The sequence below is a fragment of the Cryptotermes secundus genome, unplaced genomic scaffold, assembly GCF_002891405.2.
Source record: "Cryptotermes secundus unplaced genomic scaffold, Csec_1.0 scaffold120, whole genome shotgun sequence".
Classification (NCBI taxonomy): Eukaryota; Metazoa; Arthropoda; class Insecta; order Blattodea; family Kalotermitidae; genus Cryptotermes; species Cryptotermes secundus.
The window spans coordinates 512,311-536,450 of NW_019742442.1; the positions used below are offsets into that span (position 1 = coordinate 512,311).

Consider the following 24,140-nt stretch of genomic DNA (forward strand, 5'->3'; position numbering starts at 1 on the left):
CTGTTACGTAAGATTAAAAGAGTAATTTTTCACCCACGGGGACATTTAATCAGAACAAGGTCGAGCTGAGGATTCATACAGGAAACTACCCAGTCTTAGCGTATAGGCCCGTTACTGGGGACGACCTCGAAACAAACAACGAAACAAGATCAGCTGCTAGGGGACAGATTCTTAATACGCAAGTATACAGAGCCACTGATCGTGCCATGGCTCAGGCGGTTAGTCGCTGGCTTCCCACCGCGGCGACCCAGGTTCGAGTCCGGGTCTGGTCATTTGGAATTTGTGGTGGACAAAGTGGCAATGGGGCAGGTTTCCTCCGAGTACTCGTTTCCCCTGTCAATCTTCATTCCACCAACTGCTCCACAATCACCCTCACCTATCATCTGGGGCTGGTACAATAGGCCAATAGTGGCCGCAGTATCAAGTTGACTCAGCTTCACCCCACTAAGAATAATAAAAGAAAATACACAACTGTTACTGAGTAATATCTTCACAAACAAAAATATTCCCACGGAAATTATTGGAGTACAATGAACGGCGTTTTCGACGCGGTCCACGCCGAGATGTTATAACGGAGACAAATTTAGAAGTTAGTCAGTAGTCAGGTGTAAGGGAGTCTGTGGAGAGAAGACTCCATCGGTGCAGGTGAGAACGGACGCTGAAGAATCTCCATTGCTAGGATCTGTTAAAGGGAAACGACCAGTAACAACAGACTGAAAAGACTTAGCGTGTGCTGTAGTGATCTGTAAAGTGTGGAAATCAGCGATGGTGCATAATTAAGTGCAGCGAGGAGACATGTGTTAAAGTGGTCAATAAATCCAATCTCCAATCCAAAACTCACTCTACGAGTATAGTCACTCAAAATCGTGACAATATTCTCTTGGATGGGGACTTCAATCCAAGATTCGGCAATTTACCAATTAAAATTGTGATAATGATGAAAAATCGTTTCAAAAGAATAAGAAATCCAATAGCATTTCAGTAAATCAACAACTTCTCCCGACATAAAGAAACCCACAAATACAGGTGAAATAACAGGAACAGGAGATCAAGTATTCTTAGAATATATTCTGATAACAGGAAGACCTTAACATCAGTGCATGATACAGAGGTTCACAGCAGCTTAGGAGAAGATTCTGATCACTTCAGTCCGGGAAAACTCTGCTGGAGTCGGAACATGTGGATAAGTCTGTTCTTTTATGATGATGACGGTCAACATAAGACGGCAATGAGAATTACTATTAAGATGTTCTTTTCCTGAGCGATTTTCGTGTATAAAATTAAGCTGGTTCCAGAATATTAAATTGTTATTACCCAATCTCCGAAACGTGACCAACGAACTTCAACTTAAGTAGGGTAAGTTCTCTAAATAAAGACTAACAAGAAGAATGGAACACATTAGATACTTGTAAGATTTGAGGCTTTCACGGCGGTGACTATGAAGAAAGCAGTCTTCTGGGATTTGGCGCCGTGTATATGTGGTATTAACCGACGTTTCGGAGGAACGTATCGCCTCCATCTTCAGGGACTGCTTTTACCATTTCTCACGGTCTCTTCGCTTGCAGATTTCTTATATTTTTCTCCTACCCTGAAGATGGAGGCGATACGTTCCTCCGAAACGTCGGTTAACACCACATATACATGGTGCCAAATCCCAGAAGACTGATTCTTCATATTAGATACTTGCGTTCCACACTCACGTGCGTAAGGTGACCTACGGTTGAGTGAAGGCTCGACCGGCGCCTGGCGACCGCGCTTCCAATGCGGCATGTGATCCGACATGCGTCGTGTGGCAGCAACTCAAAGAGGGCGTTTGCTAACAACATCGATAATAGCTCCTCCGCCAATGGCGTAGGAGAAATGCGGCCGTCTTTTCGCCCCTCGCTTGCCCGATCTTTATCACTGTATTTCAATTGAGGGCGGATTCCAGCGGCTTGTTTTAAGGAAATGTCTTATAAACACAGCAATACTTCGGCCATGTCGGGAAGGACTGCAAACAGTCAGCAACATCGAGAGATCGATGTAAACAGGACACACAGATTTCTGTCTTGGAGCCTAAGGCTCAGAAACTGTCCAATCGGGGGCACAAGAATGCAATTCTACTGTCAATGGATACCACATGATTGTTCAGATCGGTTCCAATTTGCATCGCTGGACAATGAAACTTGAAATAATCAATTCAACTAAACTTGCTGCATAACTACACATGCTAGTTGGGCTGTTGTTGTATTTTTGTTCCTTCATCACGCAGTATTTCCACCGAAAGGGTTGGTATCACTGTAATGCGTCTAGTTTTGTATTCGAGAGGTACCCGGTTGTATTCTCTGAAAACTTAAGTTATTTTAGCTATGATTTTTATGGTTTTCTCAGTCTCTCCAGACGGGTGGCTTCCTTACAAAATTTTTGCCTACTCATCACTTAGACTATAACATGTTTCTTATATAATTCGGCACTATGGAGCACAACCGCTCTAACTCTGTAACTGTAACAGGGTCACAAAGCAACCTAAATATCCATATATTCACCATTCATCACATTTACTTTAGCTATCAAATTAGTTTTATAGATGAAAAGCGTTACTTTTCATACCGTCAGTAATATTTAGTGTAGCGAAACCCGTACTTTGAAGTCGTCAAAAACTGCCAAAATTATGTGAACACTAACATCAGACCTACTGAACTTCACGTCCATCAACTTGTGAGGTTAACAATGGTTGAGCTTTACGTCTAATCCTCCGTCGAGGGTCGATATGGGCTCCCCAAAGTCAGTTTCCTTTGAGTTGCAAAGATCAGAAATAGAACTGCTGAAGGGAAAGAAGGCCAGCCTAATAGAAATTAAATGCGCTGAAACATAAATCTGAGTTTCAAACGTGTGCCTATCTCGGGATAGTTCATTCATCAAACAGACTGCCTATGGGATTGCAAACTGGGGTTCTAATCCTGGCAGGAGCAGCTATTTTTCTGTGTAAAATTTGAGGCTTTCACGGCGGTGACTATGAAGAAAGCAGTCTTCTGGGATTTGGCANTTTTATCTTCGCCACCCATCCAGACCAATCCAAACGCAGAAGGGACTTTTTTTAAAGGCTATGGCGCCCAGAGAGATTCTGGAACCTCTTCGGTCGCAACCGAGGTTATATTCCCTGCAGTCATGTTAGTTTTTCTCTTCTTTCCATGTTCAGATCGGCTCGGAGGCCTATCCTGGCTCTGGGGCCCACCTAGCCGGGGTCCTATTTCGCAAGGTTTGGAGGTTTTACTCTTCTTCATCACGTACTAGCAGATCCTAGTCCGACCCAGCCTTTTATATAATCAAGAGCTGCTTCGTCGGCCGGAATCTGAAGATGATCACGCAACTGTGCCTAAGACTCGAGGTACGTTGCGCGGTAACTAAGCACCGTTTCCTCCGTACGCCAGTGAGGAAAACAGGCTACAGCCAGCGTTACTTTGGTATTTTATATATTCTCGTCTTTCCGATGTTGATGTGGCAAGCGAAACGTCCTTCTCCCTTCACTGAATCAAGTACAAGCAGTGTTATCCTTTCTGTCTGAAGGAGAAGCAGCAACAATGAAACGACAAAGACTCCGTTTCATGCAGCCTACATGCGAATTTTTCTGCTTCGGGACCCTGACAGTATCCTTTATTCTGGGGATTCGGAATTTTTCGGACTGCCAGAGGGCGAAGGAAATGAAGGACATACCTGAAGAATTTGTTACAAGCCCACAAAATTTTGTTTTACGAGACTGATAATTTGTTATTTTCGCTCTCAATTGTATTAGTTTAGAGGAGTGGAAGGATCATAGCCTGCATTTTAGAGAAGCAAGTTGTGAGAACGGGAGGTGGATCAAGATTGTGTCAAATTGCGGGTTTGGGTATTAGCGGTATCGCAGCATCGTATTCTGCTATTGGAGAGTCAGTTACTTAGATAGGGCCTGTTGCTGCAGGCCTAGTTATTGTAAGTAAGTGTATGTTGCATGTTCACTGAACAGGTTCGCTCTGGCGGTAACGTATTCGGGCGGTGGCCGGTTCCAGTCCTGACAGGTACATCTGCTTTCCTGGCTGAGGGTTTTCGCGGTATTCCTCAGTCACTCAAGGCAAATCTCAGGATAGTATCACAAATTTAATGACCACTTGCTCCTACATTGTTTCCTGCTCATTATTCATTAACTTTTACAATGAAGAAAGCAGTCTTCTGGGATTTGGCACCGTGTATATGTGGTGTTAACCGACGTTTCGGAGGAACGTATAGCCTCCATCTTCAGGGTAGAAGGAAAAATATAAGAAATCCGCAAGCGAAGAGACCGTGAGAACCGGTAAAAGCAGTCTGCGTTCCTACGTTCCTCCGAAACGTCGGTTAACACCACATATACACGGTGCCAAATCCCAGGAGACTGCTTTCTTCATAGTCACCGCCGGAAAACTTTTGCAATCATTCGACGTCAAATATATCGACAGCGTCGTTAAATAACCACAAATAAGATATATCTTGTGACGATGAGAGAGGAACTGAACAGTCAAATGTTGAGTTCTGGTGTACGATGTATGAGCCTTCGGGTGTTATTAGCACAGACAATCATTGTTGCTAAACGCCTCTAAAAGCGAACATGTTTTCATTTCAGGGCCCCAGGCCGCAGCCTGCCAAAGAGACGTTTTAATCTATAACACATGTCTGTCCTCTTAGCAGTGCAAATATTTAGCAGGGCTGCTCACGTTACACACTCCCCCCGTCCTCACCCCAGCAAAAATCTTGTCCAAACACTCGGCAATTAGTGATCAATGGGGACGAATTCGCAATTCAAATCTTTGTTGAATCTTGAATGACTTCAACTTTCCATCGGTCATGGAAACGCAAACACAAATACAGAGTTTCTGGCTCCATGTAATGGAAACACAACAGCATTCTGTGTTAGAAGACACCTGAATATACAGTGTAACAGATATATCCCTTAACCTTCTTGATTCGCTGGCTTCGTGGATATAAAGATGTAACAATTAATTGTAACAATGGGAGAGGGGTGCTTCATTTTGGTTGGATGGAGGAAATTGAAATGTATTCTGATTGACGCATAGGGGACTTGGTTGTAAAACTATACAAGAAGTATCGTTTGGTTTCTCAAGGGCTGCTCCCCTGTCTACTCCATATTGTACTCTACACACAACAGTCAGTAAATGTAATTATTACTGGTACGGATTAAAATGTTCATTTACAGTAAAAATAATTAACATACATGTGCGGTACTCAAATCAAAGAGACATGAGACTGTTAACAATGAATACTTATATAAATAAAATGATCTAACTTCGGAAACCGCCACACATGGGCCCCTCTCTGTTCCATAGATTTTGGGTTTATCATCCGGCTTCGTTGGGGATGAACTGACTGACCTCCTCGTCACTCCTGGGTTGATCGCACCATTTAATGACGCGATGGTGGGAGGGGAAGGGGGTAATAGTAACGTTCAACACAAATGAACAAAACTGCCAGTTGTGAACCGATAATCATTCCAACTTTGGTTTTATACGGACCTATATACAGAGGCCTACACACAATACACTGTAAAGTAGAATTTTCAAGTGGCATAAATTAAGCCATCCGTTCAAGGAGTCCTGCCGGCTGTGTATAGGATTATGAAACTGAAAGACGCATCCAGGGCCCAAAAAAAGAGCCGTAGAGACGTTGATGAATGAATGAATGAATGAATGAAGCCGCGGATAGGAGAAGGTCCACGGACCACCAATTGAAATATGCTGGTTTATTGTTATTACAGTACGCTACATGGGGGAGACGAGGAATGCGTATAGGATATTGGTGGGAAAGCCAGAAGGAAAGAGACCACTGGGCAGACAAAGGCGTAGGTGGGTGGACAATATTAAAATGGATCTTAGAGAGATAGGATGGGATGGTGTTGATTGGACTGACCTGGCTCAGGATAGGAACCAGTGGAGGTCTCTTGTGAACACGGTAATGAACCTTCGGGTTCCATAAAATGCTGGGGAATTCTTGAGTAGCTGCAGAATTGGCGGCTCCTCCAGAAGGGCTCAGCTCCATGAGCAAGTAAGTATAGTACGCTACATATTATGGCTAGCAATTAAGGACGCATTATGATCAAACTGGTGACGAAAGAACATTTATATATGCCCTGCCATAATGAGATGTCCCGGTTATCAGTTTCTACTCCGCGATCACTTCCAGTGAAGGAGTTTTACCAAGCCAATAAAAATCTGAGCCGAGTTGTGTGAAACAAAGATTAGCACCATTTAATCAAATGTTTCGTCCATGGGAAGCGTAGAAAAGAAGAGTTATATATTCTGTGATATAACGCCGTGTAGTCCGTTGAAAATCAAGCGACGTTTCGGAGTAACATGTCACCTCCATATTCAGGGCCTAATAATGAGCCAAGCAAGAAACTAGCATGAATCAGACGGCAAGCAGTAACTATGATTGCTCCAGAAACAAATTCTTTCTAAAGCCATTATACAGTTTCGCAGGTGGGATATGCCTATAGACACGAGCATCTCAGTGTGTTCATTACATTGTCATGTATAAGGGGTAGCGTGACGAATAATTGTGGGTTCCAGATTTGATGATGGGATTTATTGGACGTCTGTTACAATTAAAGTTGATTATAACGGCCGTGGGGATTCGTTGCGCTGACCACGTGACACCCTCTATCCGCAAAAGTTGGCACTAAACTTCGCCGACAAGCGGCGGTCACTCGGTCGGTATAGTTCGCTTGCGGACTAAAATCACGGAGTTTGTTTTGTTTTGTTTGTATAACAGCTCACACATTGAACTCCTTAACGACGTCTGTCTGACGAATCTCTCCCTGTCGTCTGGTTTTCGGACTCATCTCCAGTCTCTCGAATTCTCTCTCTGGATTTCTGAATCTCGGACTGAACTCACTTCATGAGGACCGAATACAGATCACCAAGTAGAACAGTTGATTGTTCTCTGTTATTCTCCGTTGCCATGGAAACGTGTGACAATCTTCGGGCAACGCCTCGATTCATACCAGCGTATTCGTTGCCGCGGAAACGTGTTTCAGTTAGCCGTTGTAACGGAAAGTTAGTGTTTAGTTAGTTGTTGCTCATCAACGGACGTCTGGCTGTCGCTCCACTATTGCGGCTCTGAGGCGTCATGTCACAACAAGTGAGTTGTGTAACGGGGATGCACGTCTCTGCAGACAGTATATTTTTTATTAATTTATTAGCTTATTTATGGTTTATTTAGTGACGTCAATAACACCGAACGATGAGATGATTAGTAGGTAATTGCTTGATGTAATTTGGTAATAAAATCCCGGAACTTGTCTGGAAGGGATGAGAGAACACCCGAACACCTTCAACCAAGATAGCCAGTCTCCGGATAGAGATTCGAACCCGAGACCTCCCGAACTGGGAGCAGAGTGCTAACCACTGGACCGCGACATTCGGACCAGCCAGCGAAGAGTGTAGAACTGTGGAACCAGCTGCAGGGCCTATATCTATCGAGCTGTAGTGCCACTTCTGTGATCATAACATTCGCACCCGACACTCGTGAGAACTGGCGGTCAGTCTTAGCCAGCCGTCTTGATATTGCTCGCGGAGGGGTGACTGATGGGTCGTCGAGATGGAACACAAGCCTGCAGCGCCAGGCGCGGGGTAGGGTCGCTTGTAGCATTCTCGGTACACACAGATGTTTGTGAGTGCTGAGTGCTCGGGGACAACTAATTCGTCCCAAGATACTGGCCTATCGATACAGGGTTTCCAGAAAAGGATAGCGGTACTTCAAATTTTAATAGTTATTTAATACTGTAACATGGAACAACATATCAACCTCAAGCGGCTAGTCGCCGGGGCCGGCTACCCATGACCGCGGACTGGTTCGATCCCAGGTCAGGTCATATGAGATTGGAGGTTGAGAAAGTGACATTAAAGCAGGTTTTCTGTGAATATTTAGGGTTCACTTATCAATTCTCTTTCCATATTCATTAGTTGGTTAATTCCTGTTGCTCCTTCTGGAACATAGGCCAACCGTGAAACACCGTTTCGCTTCGCTTTCCTTAACCTTAGAAACAGCCGGTAGAACTCCTTGGACGGGAGATCAGCCCGTCGCAAGGCCGCTACCTACACAGGACAATACAAACACAGAGTGAATGCAGACAGATATCCATGCCTCGAGTGGGATTCGAACACACGATCCCTGTGTTTGAGTGGATTGAGACATTTCATGCATTAGATCGCGCAGCCACTGTGATCGGCCCATATTCATTTACCATCGACACTACACGGTCTCGATATTGACGTCGTTAAATAACCAACTTAGCAAATCTCATACAACAACCCGTAACTTCCCAATAACAGAGTTGTTTATTGTTCTTTATTTTGGGGTGCATTCTCACATCTGAACCCTTTATTATGTACACAGGCGTACCTATTTGTAACGTACAATAGTTTATTTTGCGGGCACGCGGTAGCGTAATTGGTTGAGGTATTATGCTGCAATCCGGAAAGTCGTGGGTTCGAGTCCCGATGAGGTGGATTTTTTTTTCAATTGATCTAATCCTTCCATCCGCACTATGACTCTGGGGTCGACTCAGCCTCTAACAAAAATGAGTACCAGGAATTAATTACATAATTTTCCTCGGGAGTAAAGCTCGGCCGGCGCGTAAGGCTGACAACCTCACCGCCATCTGTGAGCCGATTGTCTAGATAATGTGACAGCCTCAAAGTCTCACAACCCTATGAGCCTCAATGGCCTGTTACAGGGATAGATTTACCTCTAATAGTATATTTTAGCTGTTTACTTTATGTAGGATGTGAGATGCTCCCAGCGGTGGTCATGAAGTGTTCTGTCTTCAGGGATAAAATGCCACGTAGTCTGTTGAAAGTGAACCGACGTTACGCAGCAGCATATCGCACCTATCTTCAGGATAGAAGAATAAGCCAAGCATGATAACTACCGTAATGCTTGTTAGATCCTAAAAATGGAAGCGACATGTTCGTCCGAAACGTCAGTTGGCCAGCTAGCAGTTTGCTACCTGCTTCATGCTAGTTTCTTGCTTGGCTTTTTCTCCCAGTCCTTAAGTTGGAGGCGACACGACCCTGCAAATGTCAGTTGACTTTGAATGGACTGCACGGCGGTATATTAGCAGTCAAGAAGCTGCGGTTAGAACTGTAAGCTCACTGAACTCATTTTGATCAAGAATTACAACAGACACACAAGTTACACAATACAAGCGCACTATTGTCTGCGTCTCTCCTCTAATCAGCATCAAGCTTAAAGGCGAGTTCTAATGTTATTGAACGAATCTACTTATATTTTTCTGGCACGTCAGTAGCACATGGCAGCATCACACAGCCCTTCTTTATTCCCTTTATAAACTCACGCTTTTAAGGACATTATTGGCATTCATCAGGTGCTACAGTGTGTATAGCGCTATAATTCTTTGCAACACACACACAAGCTAATAGGAATGTTAACTCAAATATGATCTAGAAGTGTGTGACGATGGTACATTGGTACAAGTATTATGTTTTTGGACATTATCCATCGTCTTGTCTGTATCTAAAAACCGTCTTGTTTATTTTTCAAAACACAACGTTTCGAAGACTGGATTCTGTTTCCGTCTTCAGGTAAAACGTACACGGTTGGGCCCAATAGATAAAGCTAGTCCCTCCGGAGATAGGGACTAGTTCTATCTATTGGGCCCAACCGTGTAGGTTTTACCTAAGCGGGAGATTGAATCGAGTATCCGAAACGTTGTGTTTTGAAAAATAAACAAGACGGTTTTTAGATACAGACAAGACGATGGATAATATCCAAAAATATAATACTTGTATGTTAACTCAAGCATAACTAAAACTTGAGTGGGAAGCTGGAATATTATGCTAATATGCAACTAAAACCCATAAAACTTTGTCATTCGTGTAAGCCTATTCCGACATTAATTATCATATTAATAACTTTAACCCTGGTAGGTTTATGAAAGACAAATAGAATGAAGAATTCGTGATAACCTGACCCGAAAAGATCCCAAATTTGAAGTTTCCCATTTCAATTACTTTGTTCACTGGGAGTGATTAAAATCCAAGGCTCGAAGGGACGCACCACGCATTTCATGTTTCTCATTATCGTTTGTAAATCACTTCCTTAAACTCATCGCGGCATAATTCCAACATCTAATTCTGTTGAGACTGCTGACTCAGACTCTCACTTCAGAATATAACCTCGATTTTCATCTATGTTCTATGCTGTCCCAAACGTATTTTTCTTGGAGTCGAAATCAATTTTATGATAACAACTTTTCTCTAGGAAAAATTTGGATGCGACCGGGTGGGGGAGAGGTGAAATATAAGAGATAGAGAGACAGACAGACAGAGACAGAGAAACGAGTGGAATTGCGCCAACAGATCGTCTCATGTTTAATGCATCGAGGTATAACCATACGTATATACGAGTAGATGGCGGTAGAATAGTGCGAGAGGAGTTTTAGATAATACGATTGTCTATTCATAGTAATACTCGGCGCCATCTTGACTAAAAGAATGACTTAGAAGGAACGAAGAAGGACGGAAGTGAGTGAGGTTCTGTAGCTGAGGGAGATGGGAGAGTGGAGGGTAAGACGGGAAGGGAATCAAAATGAGGAAACTTACACAATCTGTGCCCGCGTATAATTAAATTTTATTTGGCACCGGTGCAGACGACAGGCAGGGTAGCTTTCGGTTATAGAAATCCCGAAAGAAGGATTACTGAGAAAGAAAACCGTGGGTAGCGTGTGCTGTCTGTCGGCTGAAAGATATAGCAAAATCACTCCAGATCAACGCATTTAAATGCTGAGATGTGTTAGAGGATGAACCAATAAGTTTCAATATGCTCTGCCTAAAAAATAAGGTGCACACTTTGCAGTTGTACTGGACCGAAGTGGTCAGCGTTACTGTTTTGTGTTAGGAAGATTTAGAGTTCAAATCCCGGCTGGAGACCAGCTATTCTGTCTCATAGTTTCTCTCGGTCCCTCCAGGCAAATTCTGAGACTTAAGCTCAAATCAGGTCAATACTGTTTCCTACAGTATCTTTTAAAATTTATGTGTCTGGAGGTGCCTCGATTGTCTCCATAAGCAGGCGCGAACTAAGATCTACTTTAGGAAGACCCTCCGTCCACCTCTAGGTTTCCCAAGCAGTCTGCACCCATTATGTTTCGCAACCAATATGTCGTAGGCCTTCTTGTTTTCCTAGTACTTTTCCTTGTCCATTCATCTGAACTTTCGATTTAACCTCCATAACATTAGCTGAGCATAAATCGTGAAACCCATCAACATGTAATTTTCTTCAATTACCCGATAATTCACATCAGATCCAGCACGTCCTTCAGAACATCCTAAATTCCTGATTGTCCGTCAGCATGGCAAAGTTCCACACGCATGTAAAACTACGAACAGAAATTTCGGGTTTCATAGATGTGGCCGGGAGACAGAATGTTGCGAAGTGAATAATAGGAAGCAGTCCCCAAATTATTGTTGCTCGCAATTCCTCCAGGAATACCATTCTCGCCTATTACCAGACAACTATGCCTACCCGAATCTGTTATTTCTGCAAAGGATTTATTGGCATTTAACAGGCCTACTGTGATTCAGAGCATTAGAGAAACTCATTTTATAGAATCTTCCGCTGTTGTATTTTACACATGTTCCTACCTCTATAGACGTATTCCTACTGCCTATATTTCTTTCATTTAGGACAAGCGAGCGCCTGGGCGCTGTCAGGATATCAGGCTGCAAAGCGTCAGATGCTAGGGCGACTGTTGAATAACGAATTGGAAAGGATTTGGAAGGAGGCAGTCGAGGACCAATCGAGGACTGTCTCATTGCCTGAAGGGTTTAGGATAACCAGAGAACACCTGTCAAGAGAGTCGGTGTCCCGGCCGAAATTCGAACAGAGGACCTCCGAAATATATTGCAGCATGTACATCTCTTGCTAAGTAATGACTCTGTAAACATCACCCGTTGCTAGGCAACAGATCCATAAAAAGCAACAATTTAACTTCAACAATGAAGAGCGATGTTTTATACGGTGTCCGTGCCGAGGTGTAACAAGCAGGACAGGTCTAAAGTTTATTCAGTTGAGTGGAGTAAATAAGGAAGAAGAGGAGGTTGTGTGAAATGGCCGCCAGCCTGGGTGTTAGTGAGTGAAGTGCAGTAGAGGGAAGTGTTGGTTGGTAAGTTAGTCACAGAACTGCAGCTTAGTCCTTGTGAGCTGTTATTGTTAGAAGCTGATAGCTGAGGCACGGAGGTAGTTCGGGAACTCAGAGTAACGATAACGTCCGCCCTTGAAAGCCGTTACCAAGCAACGACTGGTGAAGACACAACAGACCGAGATGACTTGGTGTAGTGAACTGTAAAGAATGTGAATTAGCGACAGCGTTAGAGTTACGTGTACTTACGTTCTGTAAGAATTCAATAAATCCAATTATCAATCCAAACCCCGTCTATAGTCACTCAAAATCGTGACAATATGTTACCGCTACATCAGCCTGCTCCATGAACTACTTACATTCGACAGGTATCCGGTTCGAATTTATTACAGTCTATTCTGTCTGCAACTTTTCGTCGTTTCGTCAGTCTTTTTACGCAGCACCCAAATAATACCTCGAAATCATCCCATCTCATTCGATGCAGTTGAAGCGCCGTTATAAAACCCAAGAACCCTTAGACAAATGGAAGAATTGGCCAAAGCCGCAACTTCAAGCCGCCATCTTAAGCAGACAGTGAATCTCATGCTGCAGCTGTCTATTCCAATACGAAAGAAAATCATAAAATGTGTCTATTTGAGCATTGGGTCTATTTCGTTTCGCTTTTATGAAAGCGAAACAAGTCGTACTTTTACTCGGGCTTCTTTCGAAGAAACAGGAAAATCATTTATACGTTTCTTCTAAAATGCAAAGCCAATGAATGGCTAGAGTGCAAAAGAACAATAGCAGGCAAACTCAGTCAGAAAGCCGTTCATGTTGTGCGGTGCTGTTGAAAGATCGTTAAGCCTCTGGGTGCTATTTTATGAAAGCACACCCACATTCGAAGTTCCGTTTCAAACCACAGATGCATCAGCATTCGCTAGGTCTGTGCCCCTTCGAGTTAGAAATTCGGTAGCGCTCCCTTAATTGTTCTGACACGTATAAATAATGGTAATCCCGTTTGTTGAGACAAAAAAAAAGTTAAAATAAAAATCGTACTTTTCATTCTTCTCTACGCATTAACTTTGATAGCAAAGTTACCAGGGCGTGAATAAAACTGTTTTTGATGTCATTTCCATACGGTTGTAAGCTTATTAAAGCCTTTTTTATATTATCGTTCTTTTTTAAATTGAAATTCTACTCGCTTCGCTGAACGTTTTGTTCTCCAGATATTAGGAAAGTAGGCAATGGTTATATACGCTGTTGTTTTTTTATGGGGGTGGAAATCTCGAGTGGGGTGAAGGTTTCCAGTTGCCCTCTCTCACATTCTAGCAGTAAACCTTAGTTGTCATTGTGCTGTGTAATATCTAAACTCCATTTCTGAAGAATCTACTTACTCAGGTGCAATCAGTTATGATAAGGTATGATAGTTTCTTTCTTTCGTTTAAAGTCAAAATTAAATTTCGTACGCCATCCGGATTATGACACAGTATAGTCTGGTAGGTGGTTGTCGACGTTTCGGAAGAAATATAATGTAAATCTACCCTGAAAGTGAATTCAGTATTATTTCCCGAAACGTCGGTAAACACCTATACGGTGCCATAACCCACAAGATCACATTATGAATAGTCTCCGTCCCGAAAATTTCAAACCCATTTCATACTTGACGTCCATATGCCGACGCATGAAGAATTCAGTTCTTTATTTTGCATACACCGTAGACGTTGATGCTCATTCACGATACAGAAGCATATCTCCCTACGTGAGGGATCAGGATACTTTTTATTCGAGGACAAAATTGGGTTGTTTTTAAGTGGTCGAAAGACCGTGAAGCCTGCGAGACGAATTCTGTGGTACAAAAATTGTTGAAATGGTATCGCATTGAGTAAAAATACCTTTTGAATATGAATCAAAACAAATAACATTATCGATTCTAATATGACATAAAATTTTTCGGGGGAAATCTCACACAGATAATAATCGCATACAACAGAATCTGTAGATATTTCCTTCTTCGGTTCATTTTCCAGTCGACTAGTTAGTCATGAGGATATCAGATAAGTGATTAATAAGATTTTGTGCTTATGCTTACGGATCCATATAAAGTTCTAACAACCTTCATTCGAGTATGTAATAATGTTGGCCGCGGCATAGCTCAAGCGGTTAGTCGCTGGCTTCCTACCGAGGCGGCCCGGGGTCGATCCCGGGTCTGGTCAAGTGGGATTTGTGGTGGACAATGTGGCGCTGGGGCATGTTTTTCTCCGAGTACTTCGGTTTCCCCTGCCAATCTTCATTCCACCAAATTCTCCATCATCATAACCACCCGGGGCAGGCTACAATAGGCCAATCAGTGGCCGCCGTGCCGAGTGGACCCAGTTGGACTCCACCCCCAAGTAAGCGAATTAAAAAAATAACTGTAATAATATTAGTACCGGGCCTTACGGTAATATGTCTCTTCACCGCACTTCCTGTACAGGACTACATACGTAGGTGCCGAAAGTACAGTCCGCTTCGCATGAGGTGACAAAACAAACGTTTTGATAAATCCCTGTCTGAAAATGTTATTCACATGGAAATTCCAAGGTGCAGTATTATTCTCCGCTGCAGTTGATCTCATTGTCACCACATTTAAGTCGATTTCTCATTCAGTCGCTTTCAAGAACAGAAGTCTTTCCCCTCCAGATCCATTCAATCTGTTCTATTCTTCAAGTTTCCTTCCCCAAAACTACAATTTATACCACTCTCTATCGAGGGGAAGAAATATGATTGATAGTCCATGTTTCATTTTTACAGACTTGGTCATAAGATGGCGTTGATATCGAATCGATTATTACATCATTTGATGTAAAATGGATTTCAGATTGAAGCTTGGGTGGCCATTTAGAGTAGAGGGCTAAAGGGACTGCGGAAATGATGAAGGAAGGTATTGTTTGAAAACGTTTTGTCGGCCAGTGATTGCTGACAAATGTTGACTGATGGGAATGGAAACACCAGTAGGCATACGTACACTAGTATTGCTATAGGGACAGCTGTACCACGTCAATACATGAAGCAGGACTTGAAAACGGGTCAGAACCAACAATAAAATTGTGCTTTTGCGACAGTTTGCTCAGGAGAAAGCATAGAAAGACGTACTGTAATGGAGATGCATACTTTCCACACGCATTCCTTGCGGTTTTATATACGTTAATGGCCTTGATGTTCATTCATTCCAAATACAAGTCTATGTTACAAAGTTAATCGCACTGAACAGTCAGAAAATATCTCATAAAATTTTAGAAATATCGAAAAATGTATCAAATAATAATTATTGATTTTAATAACATATGTATTTCATCTCATCTGCGAGTCTTTTACATGGCAAGAGAAACCCAATAAAATTTCTATGTTAGCCTCATGAAAATAAATGGCAAAGTAACACGGATAATAAAGTGGCCTCCGTAGTCTAGAGGTAACGTTCCCACCTCATGACTCGTAGTACGCGGGTTCAAATACCCGGCGGAGGTCGTCGAATTTTTAAGGGCGGAAAAATTCAGGGAACAAGTCCTCCGGGAGGGACTTTAAGCCGTGGGTCCCGTGTCGTAGCTTTACGGCACGTAAAAGAACTTCATGTCTCTAGGAGACCTCTGAGCAAAATTAGGCCAAGTTTCCCGCCCAACTAGTTTCCAATTCCTCCGGTAGATGGGGGAAGTATCAGGTACCACTGCCAGAGGAGGGGGGACCTCTCTGACAGAAAGGGACTAAAGTATTAGATACCACTGCCAAGTAGAGGGTAGAAACCTTGCTAGCAGAAAGGGACTAGGAACCCCTGCCAGAGGAGGGACGACCTCGCTGACAGAAAGGGACTAACTATTAGATACCACTGCCAGTAAGAGGTTGGGACCTCGCTGGCAGAAGGGGGCTGATAGTAAGCACCAGTACCGGTAGGGTATGGAGACAGTAGAAATTAAAGGGGGACGCACAATGGACAAGTAATCGGTCAAAGTGCATGGGGAAACCCACCCCCTCAATACGGAACACGGAACACGGATAATAATCAAGGCTAGCATCATTACACAACTCTGAGAGCAGATTCCCGATACCAAATGTCATCAGAATCCACTCGGTGATTTCGGAAATTGAAACTTGCGAACAGACAGACAAACATGACCTTCATTCCATGATAAGGATATGTAATAATATAAAGTGATACAGTCTCTCTCTATGCGACGTTTCCAAGCAGTAGGCCTATGTTAAATTAACGTGTAATATTCATCTGCATGATAGTTCTCTAGAACACTTTCTGAACTATTTCCCTTAGACAGTTTACAAGATTTCCCCCCCAGGAACGTCTCTGTCTCCTACATGACGTTTTCTCTTGAGGGCTTTCAAATATAGTTCTATTGATTTATTGTATCCCATGCTACATGTTTCGCCCATCTCATTCTTCTTCGTTTGATTTTCATAACAATATTAAACTACGAAAAAAATGATCATGTTTACTGCATGATCTTGGAAACAGATTAACTGTATATGTGCTCTTTGAGTTTCAAAGTGATCATTTCCTCGTAAGGGTTAGATAACATAATGAACACACCGGTTCAATATCTATTCAACCTCCACTTTCTCATCTATCACACTCTTCGCTCTACAAGTAAGCAACTGCGTACTCTCTTCGATCACCGTCCACCTTCTTCAGTCACTTTATCTACATGGGCCTCACACTCGTCCCTGTACTCGTGCAGTATACAGCTTTAATGGATTCTGTCTTCCAGCCTACTCCGATAAAGCAGTGACTACGAAATTATGAAGACGGTATTTAGAAATTTGGTAGGAATCCGAACGGAGATCAACCAATAGCAACAGTTTTCTTTGCCTACATAGGGAAACATAACACAGCAAACCTCGAATATATATCGAAATCTCAGAGGGATTCCCGCGATCCTCTTGATCAAACGATAGAAGGCTGCAGGCTTTACAGGCCGCGCGGATGACCTAATCTTCACATAGCAGTTATTCTCACATACCTCAGCAGCCCTTTCATTTTTGTTCAATCGTGTAATTTTTTCATACCTTTATTAATCTGCAGAATCTTCCCGTCTAGAAAACCGAAATTAACGGCCGTGGGAATTTGTTGCGCTGGTCACGTGACACCCTCTATTCGCTAAAGTTGGCACTAACTTCACCGACAAGTGGCGGTCGCTCGGTCGGTATAGTTCGCTTGCGGACTCAAGCCACGGAGTAATCTTCTGAATCTGCAATAAATGTATATGTTCAATAAGTACTGGCTCGTGAATGAGTTATGCCCAGTGGTGTAACTCATATATATATATTTTTCCCCCTTGTTCACTTATGCATAATTTTAATTCATTTATTGGAATTTTATTCAGGTCTGCCTGGTAGAGTTAGGACGGTGTATCTTTTCAGTCTATGTGCAGTTTCGCTATTGTCTAGTAGGCTCACTGCTAGTGCATTAGTGTGGTTTTCTAATTTTCTTACGTATTTGGTATTCCACTTTCTTATTTCACTGAGTATTATGTTCATTTGTAGATCTTCATGGATCTTGTGGTTACACCTGTATTTGTATAACGAAAGGTCTTCATAGACCTTATTTCTACCATTTCTAATGCTCTTTTCTGTCACCCCACGTCACTGTGTCACTGTCGTATTTACAATGTCATCTTACTTCAGGTATGAACATTTTTCTTGTTTCAGGTGAAGATATGGTTCCAAAATCGTCGCATGAAATGGCGGAATTCAAAAGAGCGCGAACTGTTGGCCAGCGGTGGGTCACGTGAACAAACTCTACCCAATAAAAACAATCCAAATCCCGATTTAAGCGACGCAGAAGGCGACAGGCCTAAGATAGACCTTTCAGACCTTTCACCTCTAACCTCTCCAGAACTGCCGCCGCATCACGGATCACACAAAGTCGGGCAACATGATGATGACGTTATGTTGGACCACGATGGGCAGTTGCTCGTGTTGGACACTTCACCTGACGAGAAGCAACTGTTGCGTCATCATGAACAGGACTTGGACGAAGATTCGGGTGGGGAAGACGAGGAAGAAGACGAAGAGGAAATTAATGTCACGTGACAAGAAGAATGAGTTCACAGGATGTTGGCGATAGTTAAATAGCGACGGAGTCGCGTGGCAAGATGGCGGAGTGGAGTCATCGTATGAAGATGTCGTTGACGGGATGGTGGGGTGCATTGGATATTTGGTGTACTTCCATGGACTCGATGCTGTTTGGAGACGAGTTGAGGAATTGTGCAGCAACGTGACTGTACCTCGATAATGTGGCTCTCGGCCTCCATATGCACTTTTAGCCCTGTGAAGTTAATTCTTCACAGCAACAATCAAATAAATTGACGAGTGACAGTTGTGCTGTCACGTGAATAAAACTAAATCGATCAGCGTCAATCAGAATGTGTTATCGGAACTTTAAGCTTCCTCTAACAAGTGCATTAAGTTGCATAAGTACAAGATGTTAGCTTTGGTACACCGAAGTGTATTGAGATGTGAAGGTTGAATGTGGAGGCTGCAGGCTCTTCCGAAAAGTTGGTAACATTCTAACAGAATTGAGAGTGTCATATTCCAGAAGACGGTAATCTCCAGTGAAATGTATTGATAGCAAAGACAAAATTTAACAGGAATAAATACATGGAAATAAATAATATAACAGTAATAAATATGTCTATTGGTACCGTAACTAATAATTATTTCGGTTACGCACATTTTCAATATTACACTACATGACAGATTCCAGAGGAATGGTCTAGAAACATGGTACCCTTACAACTCTGTCTCTCTCTTGAACACCAAACCTCCCGATATGATTCCAGCTTTACATCTAGACTAATTACAGACTGACTCATGGAGCTGAGCCCTTCTTGAGGAGAAGCCAATTCTGCAGCTACTCAAGAATTTCCCAGAATTTTGTGGAACCCGAAGGTTTATTACCGTGTTCACAAGAGCCCTCCACTGATCCATATCCTGAGCCAGATCAATCCGATCCATACTATCCCATCCTGTCTCTTTAAGATCCATTTTAATATTGTTCACCCACCTACGCCTTGGTCTTCCGAGTGGTCTTATTCCTTCTGGCTTCCCACCAATATCCTATATGCATTCCTTTTCTCTCTCATTCGTGCTACATGCCCTGCCAACCTCATCCTCCTTGACTTGATCATTGTAATTATACTTGGAGAAGAGTACACGTTATGAAGCTCCTCATTATGCAGTTTTCTCCAACATCCTGTCACGTCATCTCTCTTCAGTCCAAATATTCTCCTCAACACCCTCAGTCTATGTTCCTCCCTTAATGTCAGAGACCAAGTTTCACACCCATACAGAACCACAGGCAAAATTATAGTTTTTTATATTCTAATTTTTATGTTTTTGGACAGCAGACGAGAAGACAAAAGGTTCTGGACTGAATGGTAGCAACATCTAGACTAATACCTATCTTAATCCGTCTGACGTCAATGTGGTACCCACACTGGGTCCAATTTATCTGTTTATATTTTAAAACCTGTCTGCAGAATATGTATTTCTTAACACCGCACTGACTCCGACATTGAATCCATTCGAATTTCAATTATACGGACGCATGAAAACTGTTAAGCCAGTTCCAAAGTACACCTACTTACTGACACGAATATTGGACCGGATTATGATATTCTGAAACGTCCGGCCGCGACTGAAAGAGCGCCTGAAACTCCAGTGTCAATTCGGAACTGCACCCAAAAAGAGAAGGAGCCGGGATAGCCAGTCGGCTACGGGTTAGACTACTGAGGGGTTGGAGTTCGAGTCCCGGTAGGGACAAGAATTTTCTCTTCTCCAAATCGTCCAGACCGGTTCTGGTGTCCCCATAACCTCCTATCCAACAGGTGCCGGGAGCTCTTTCCCAGGGGGTAAAGCGGCCGGGGCGTGAGGCTGACCACTCACCTCCAGCTAGTGCCGAGGTCAAGAAAATGTGCATCTATATATCCACTCCCCCACACGTCTTCATGGCGTAGTGCTTAATTAGTTAAGCACAGGGACAGCTTTACCTTACCCACAAAGAGAATGAATGAGTTCCCTTTTGTTTGCACAAAAGATGACAATTATTTCTGCAGTAATCTATCAAGTAAGTTAATGTAATCAGTAATGGCTACAAATTTATAGGCTTTTCCGGAGGTACTCGTTTCGAATGAGAATTATGCTATCGGCTATCCTGATGCAAGGTTTGCGTGCCTTTCCTCAGGTGCCACAGCGAATCCGGGATAATGCCTTGAAACAAGTTCTGACCACCTCCAGAGGCGAAGTTAATCTTCCCATCTAGCTTCATAATCTCTGTAGCTGAAAGCATGGTTGAACAACCCAATCATTCTGATATATATTTACCCACCGAATAATTTTATGGGTTTCGTTCTTTTCTTTTAGAATAAACAAACATTTGTTTTCGCAACTACATTTAGACTAACTGGATAATCTGGGTGATACAGTGAAGTCACCATATAGGCTTCCGTGTAAAGCTGCGAGGTAGGCAATAACAAATACTAGTCACTTTCTAGTCGTTGCTTCAGAGTGGATTAAAGAAAATTACGTATAACGCGTCTGGCTGGCATTCGGGAAATAAGAGGTCCATTATTCCTGCAAGGGAACGGTTACTATGGCTTCCCCGGGACAATGACAATCACACTACTACATTTCAGTTCACGCTGCTAAAAGCCCAGCCGTAAAATGCTTTCTTTCTATAGCCCGAATTATTTTAAATATAAACATCCTTCGAGTCTCATTTGGTTTGTTTCGTGGTTCATTTAAAGACGTCAATATGTCAAGATCATACAGTGCGTTTTCAGCTTTCCTGAAAATATATCGATGACTTTCCACGGCCTGTGAAAGCTAATACTGAGATAACAGCTTGGAATATACCATGATTACTTTCTTCCAAATTCTTATAAACCTACATTCCTAAGCTACCCATTTCATTTGAAACGTTTAAAACTGTGTAGTAGAAACAGCGTCGTTAAATAACACAAGCGTCAATCATTATTGTACAAGGACGGGAGAACCCAACGGCAAACAAGAACCCCTGTGGCACATCATTCTTTCCGTGAGCTTGGCCGCAGTAGTGTTCCACGCTACACAGTGTCTCACCAGCCTGATGTTACACCGTAAATACACATACAAAATGCTCGAGTACAAAATGCTCGATGCCACTGACCTATACACGTACATTGTACATTGCACGAACTTCACAAAAGGAGGAAATAAAAATGTATCATAACTTGTAATCTTGTAAATGTGCTGTACAGTATTTATTATGTTCCTTATCAGCTCTTAACCAGCAAGCATAAGTATTATTATTATTATTAGAGTGGGTGGGTTTCCCCATGCACTTAGACCAGTTATTGGTCCATTGTGCGCCCCCCTTTAATTTCTACTGTCGCCATACCCTACCGGTACCGGTATCAGCCCCGTTCAACCAACGACGTCGGCCGTCGGTACCTCGATACTTCCCCCATCTACCAGAGGCATTGGAAACTACTTGGGCGGGAAACTTGCTTAATAATTTTTCTCAGAGATCTCCTAGAGACATGAGGATCTTTTACGTGCCGTAAATCTACGACACGGGACCTACGGCTTAAAGTCCCTCCCGGAGGACTTGTTCCCTGAATTTTTCCGCCCTTAAAAATTCCACGACCTCCACCTTGAGTCATGAGGTGGGAACGTTACTCCTAGACTACGGAGGCCGCTTAAGGGTAAGTAGGTCTACTTGGATGCTTCAGGGCAGAAGCAGCAAGCAGCGGCTCTGTATGCAACTGAAGTCCACAGCTTAGAATCGGTTAAGATCATATTCGGACACACGTGGGGAGGCCGTGTCTGACCGTCGGCATATACGAACTACTGAACGGACTTCTGCATTAGCTACACTAACACTGTCATTCTCAAATTCAAGGATCAGGCTGATGGCCTGTTCCGGCTTCTATAAATTCCATCTTCTTCGTCGTATACACAAACCAGCCTGTTTCGGGTCTCGCCCTTCTTCCCTCTTTATACTAATATCTGTCAAATTAATTTAATTTTGGAGTATACTGATTACATAGGTCTTCGGTGCGTAAACCATGTTTTACATGAAGCTGGAATCTCAGATGCATTTCAGAGTATTAAGAATTAGAAATTTTCTCAACTTCCATGTTGGCATTGTCGTCAACAGACAATACGAGTACAAGTGTGAAGAAGCATGAAACAACATTCATATCGAATTTCATGAAAACAGGTTAAATTTTAATTCGCCTGATAGCTATATGGATATCTGCCCGAGAACAGATGAACATTAGCATAGATAAGCATAAAAGTGCCGAATGAAACATGATAGATAGACCAGAAGAAGAGAATGAAAGTTTAACAACATACGGTAAAAAACTAATATTTTATGTATATTTTACAGAAGATACATTTTTAGATACATTATGGATCCTTTTTCTTTCGCGTAATACTCGCGGCTTTAGAAGCCACAAACAATGAAAAATGAATATTTTACCAATTAAAAGATATTCCGTTTACAAATCCTCTACTCTTAATTTTTATCTTTATTTTGAACTAACCTTTTCCTACTTCCTTTCAACCACTTGATTCTCATTTGTTCTTGCAAGATGGTGTCGTAAGCACACGACGCCATTTTCATATCTATGAAATTATGGCCGTCACATTTGCATGCTAAATCCATCTGTTATTTCATAACGACTATAACGACCTCCTGAACGCCGCAGCTGTTAGAATATAAACGCAGAGCGTCCCTCTTTTGTTTTTTAATAATACAGCCGAGTGGAAGAGAAGTAAGGCGGAAGATTATGCCTCATGAAATGTACTTTTAGAGTCATCAAGGCAGCGATCTATAAAAAAGTAGTTTATGGACTTTATAGGAGTCATAATAAATTTCGTTGAGTCTCTGATTGATGCTCTATACAGCGAAGGAGACCGTTTGGTATTCTCTCTGAAAGCTTTATTGGATTAGCAGGTGGAATAATGTTATAACGAATATAGCTGTCGTCGGGACACAGATCCTGGTTTGTTCGGCACAGACTCGCAGTTTCGGGAACGCAGGGCATGAAGCAACTATCTGAACTACATTTGCTGAATTTTGTAATACAGGCCTGAAGTGCATTTTTCTAATGCACTCACAAAAAGACAAATGCAAAGATCTGCGAATTAAATTGTTCGTATGCGTTCTTCGGATCTTTGGTAAGAAACGGAAATACCACAGATGCATCAGCATTCACTACGTCTGTACCCCTTCGAGTTAGAAATTCAGTAGCGCTCCCTTAATTGTTCTGACACGTATAATAGTAATTATAGCGTGGTATGTATTTCCGTCCTCCGAAATATTTCATTTCCCGAACAACCTGATAACTTTTGATAAATTACTGTTCCAACGTCTATACTAAAAGTTGTAGGGCGTCATTTCGGTTGTATCAGTTAGACACAACTGTTGGAAGAATCGCAAACATAGATTCATCAAATTGTCAAAAATGTTTCATAGAAAACAAAATAAAGAAAATGGAAAATACTGAATATTTTTTAAGATTTGAGGTTTTCACGGAGGTGATTATAAAGAAAGCCGTCTTCTTGGATGTGGCACCGTGTAGATATTGTGTTAACAGACGTTTCGGAGGAACGTATGGCCCCCATCTTCAGAGTAGAAGAAAGAAGAAAATCCGCGAGCGAGGAACCAGCGTGAGCAGATGCTCAGAGTCAAAGCCAAAGTCACATTGCGACTGACGGTCAGTCAGTCAGTCAGTAAGTCTTGGTTTCGAGCCTCATGTGGGGCTCATGCCCAGATATTTATTACTGTTTGACAGCTACGGTCTTGTTTCTGTGGGGCTCCTTCTCTGACAAGAGGACCGGTCTGTCTTTTGTATATGCTACTGGCCCTTGCCAGCTCAGGCTTTCTCAGGTCCGAGTCCCTTGGTACTCGCGACCATGTTTTACTGTCTCAGATTTGGGACTTCTTTTTCGTCGCCTCCTACGC

General features: G+C 42.6%; 2 protein-coding genes across 2 annotated transcripts in view; one reads left to right on the forward strand and one right to left on the reverse strand.

The window, feature by feature from the left end:
- The window catches only part of LOC117282988 (homeobox protein invected), a 60,818-nt gene extending 42,045 nt beyond the window's left edge, over nt 1–18,773 (forward strand). The window contains exon 4 of the mRNA XM_033754942.1: nt 17,834–18,773. Coding sequence (XP_033610833.1) covers nt 17,834–18,217 — 384 coding nt within the window. The 3' untranslated portion in view covers nt 18,218–18,773. The remainder of the gene's footprint in view (nt 1–17,833) is intronic.
- The window catches only part of LOC111873073 (alanine--tRNA ligase, mitochondrial), a 52,532-nt gene continuing 45,744 nt past the window's right edge, over nt 17,353–24,140 (reverse strand). The window contains exon 17 of the mRNA XM_033754938.1: nt 17,353–17,373. The gene's annotated coding sequence lies outside the window, so the exon portion shown is untranslated. The remainder of the gene's footprint in view (nt 17,374–24,140) is intronic.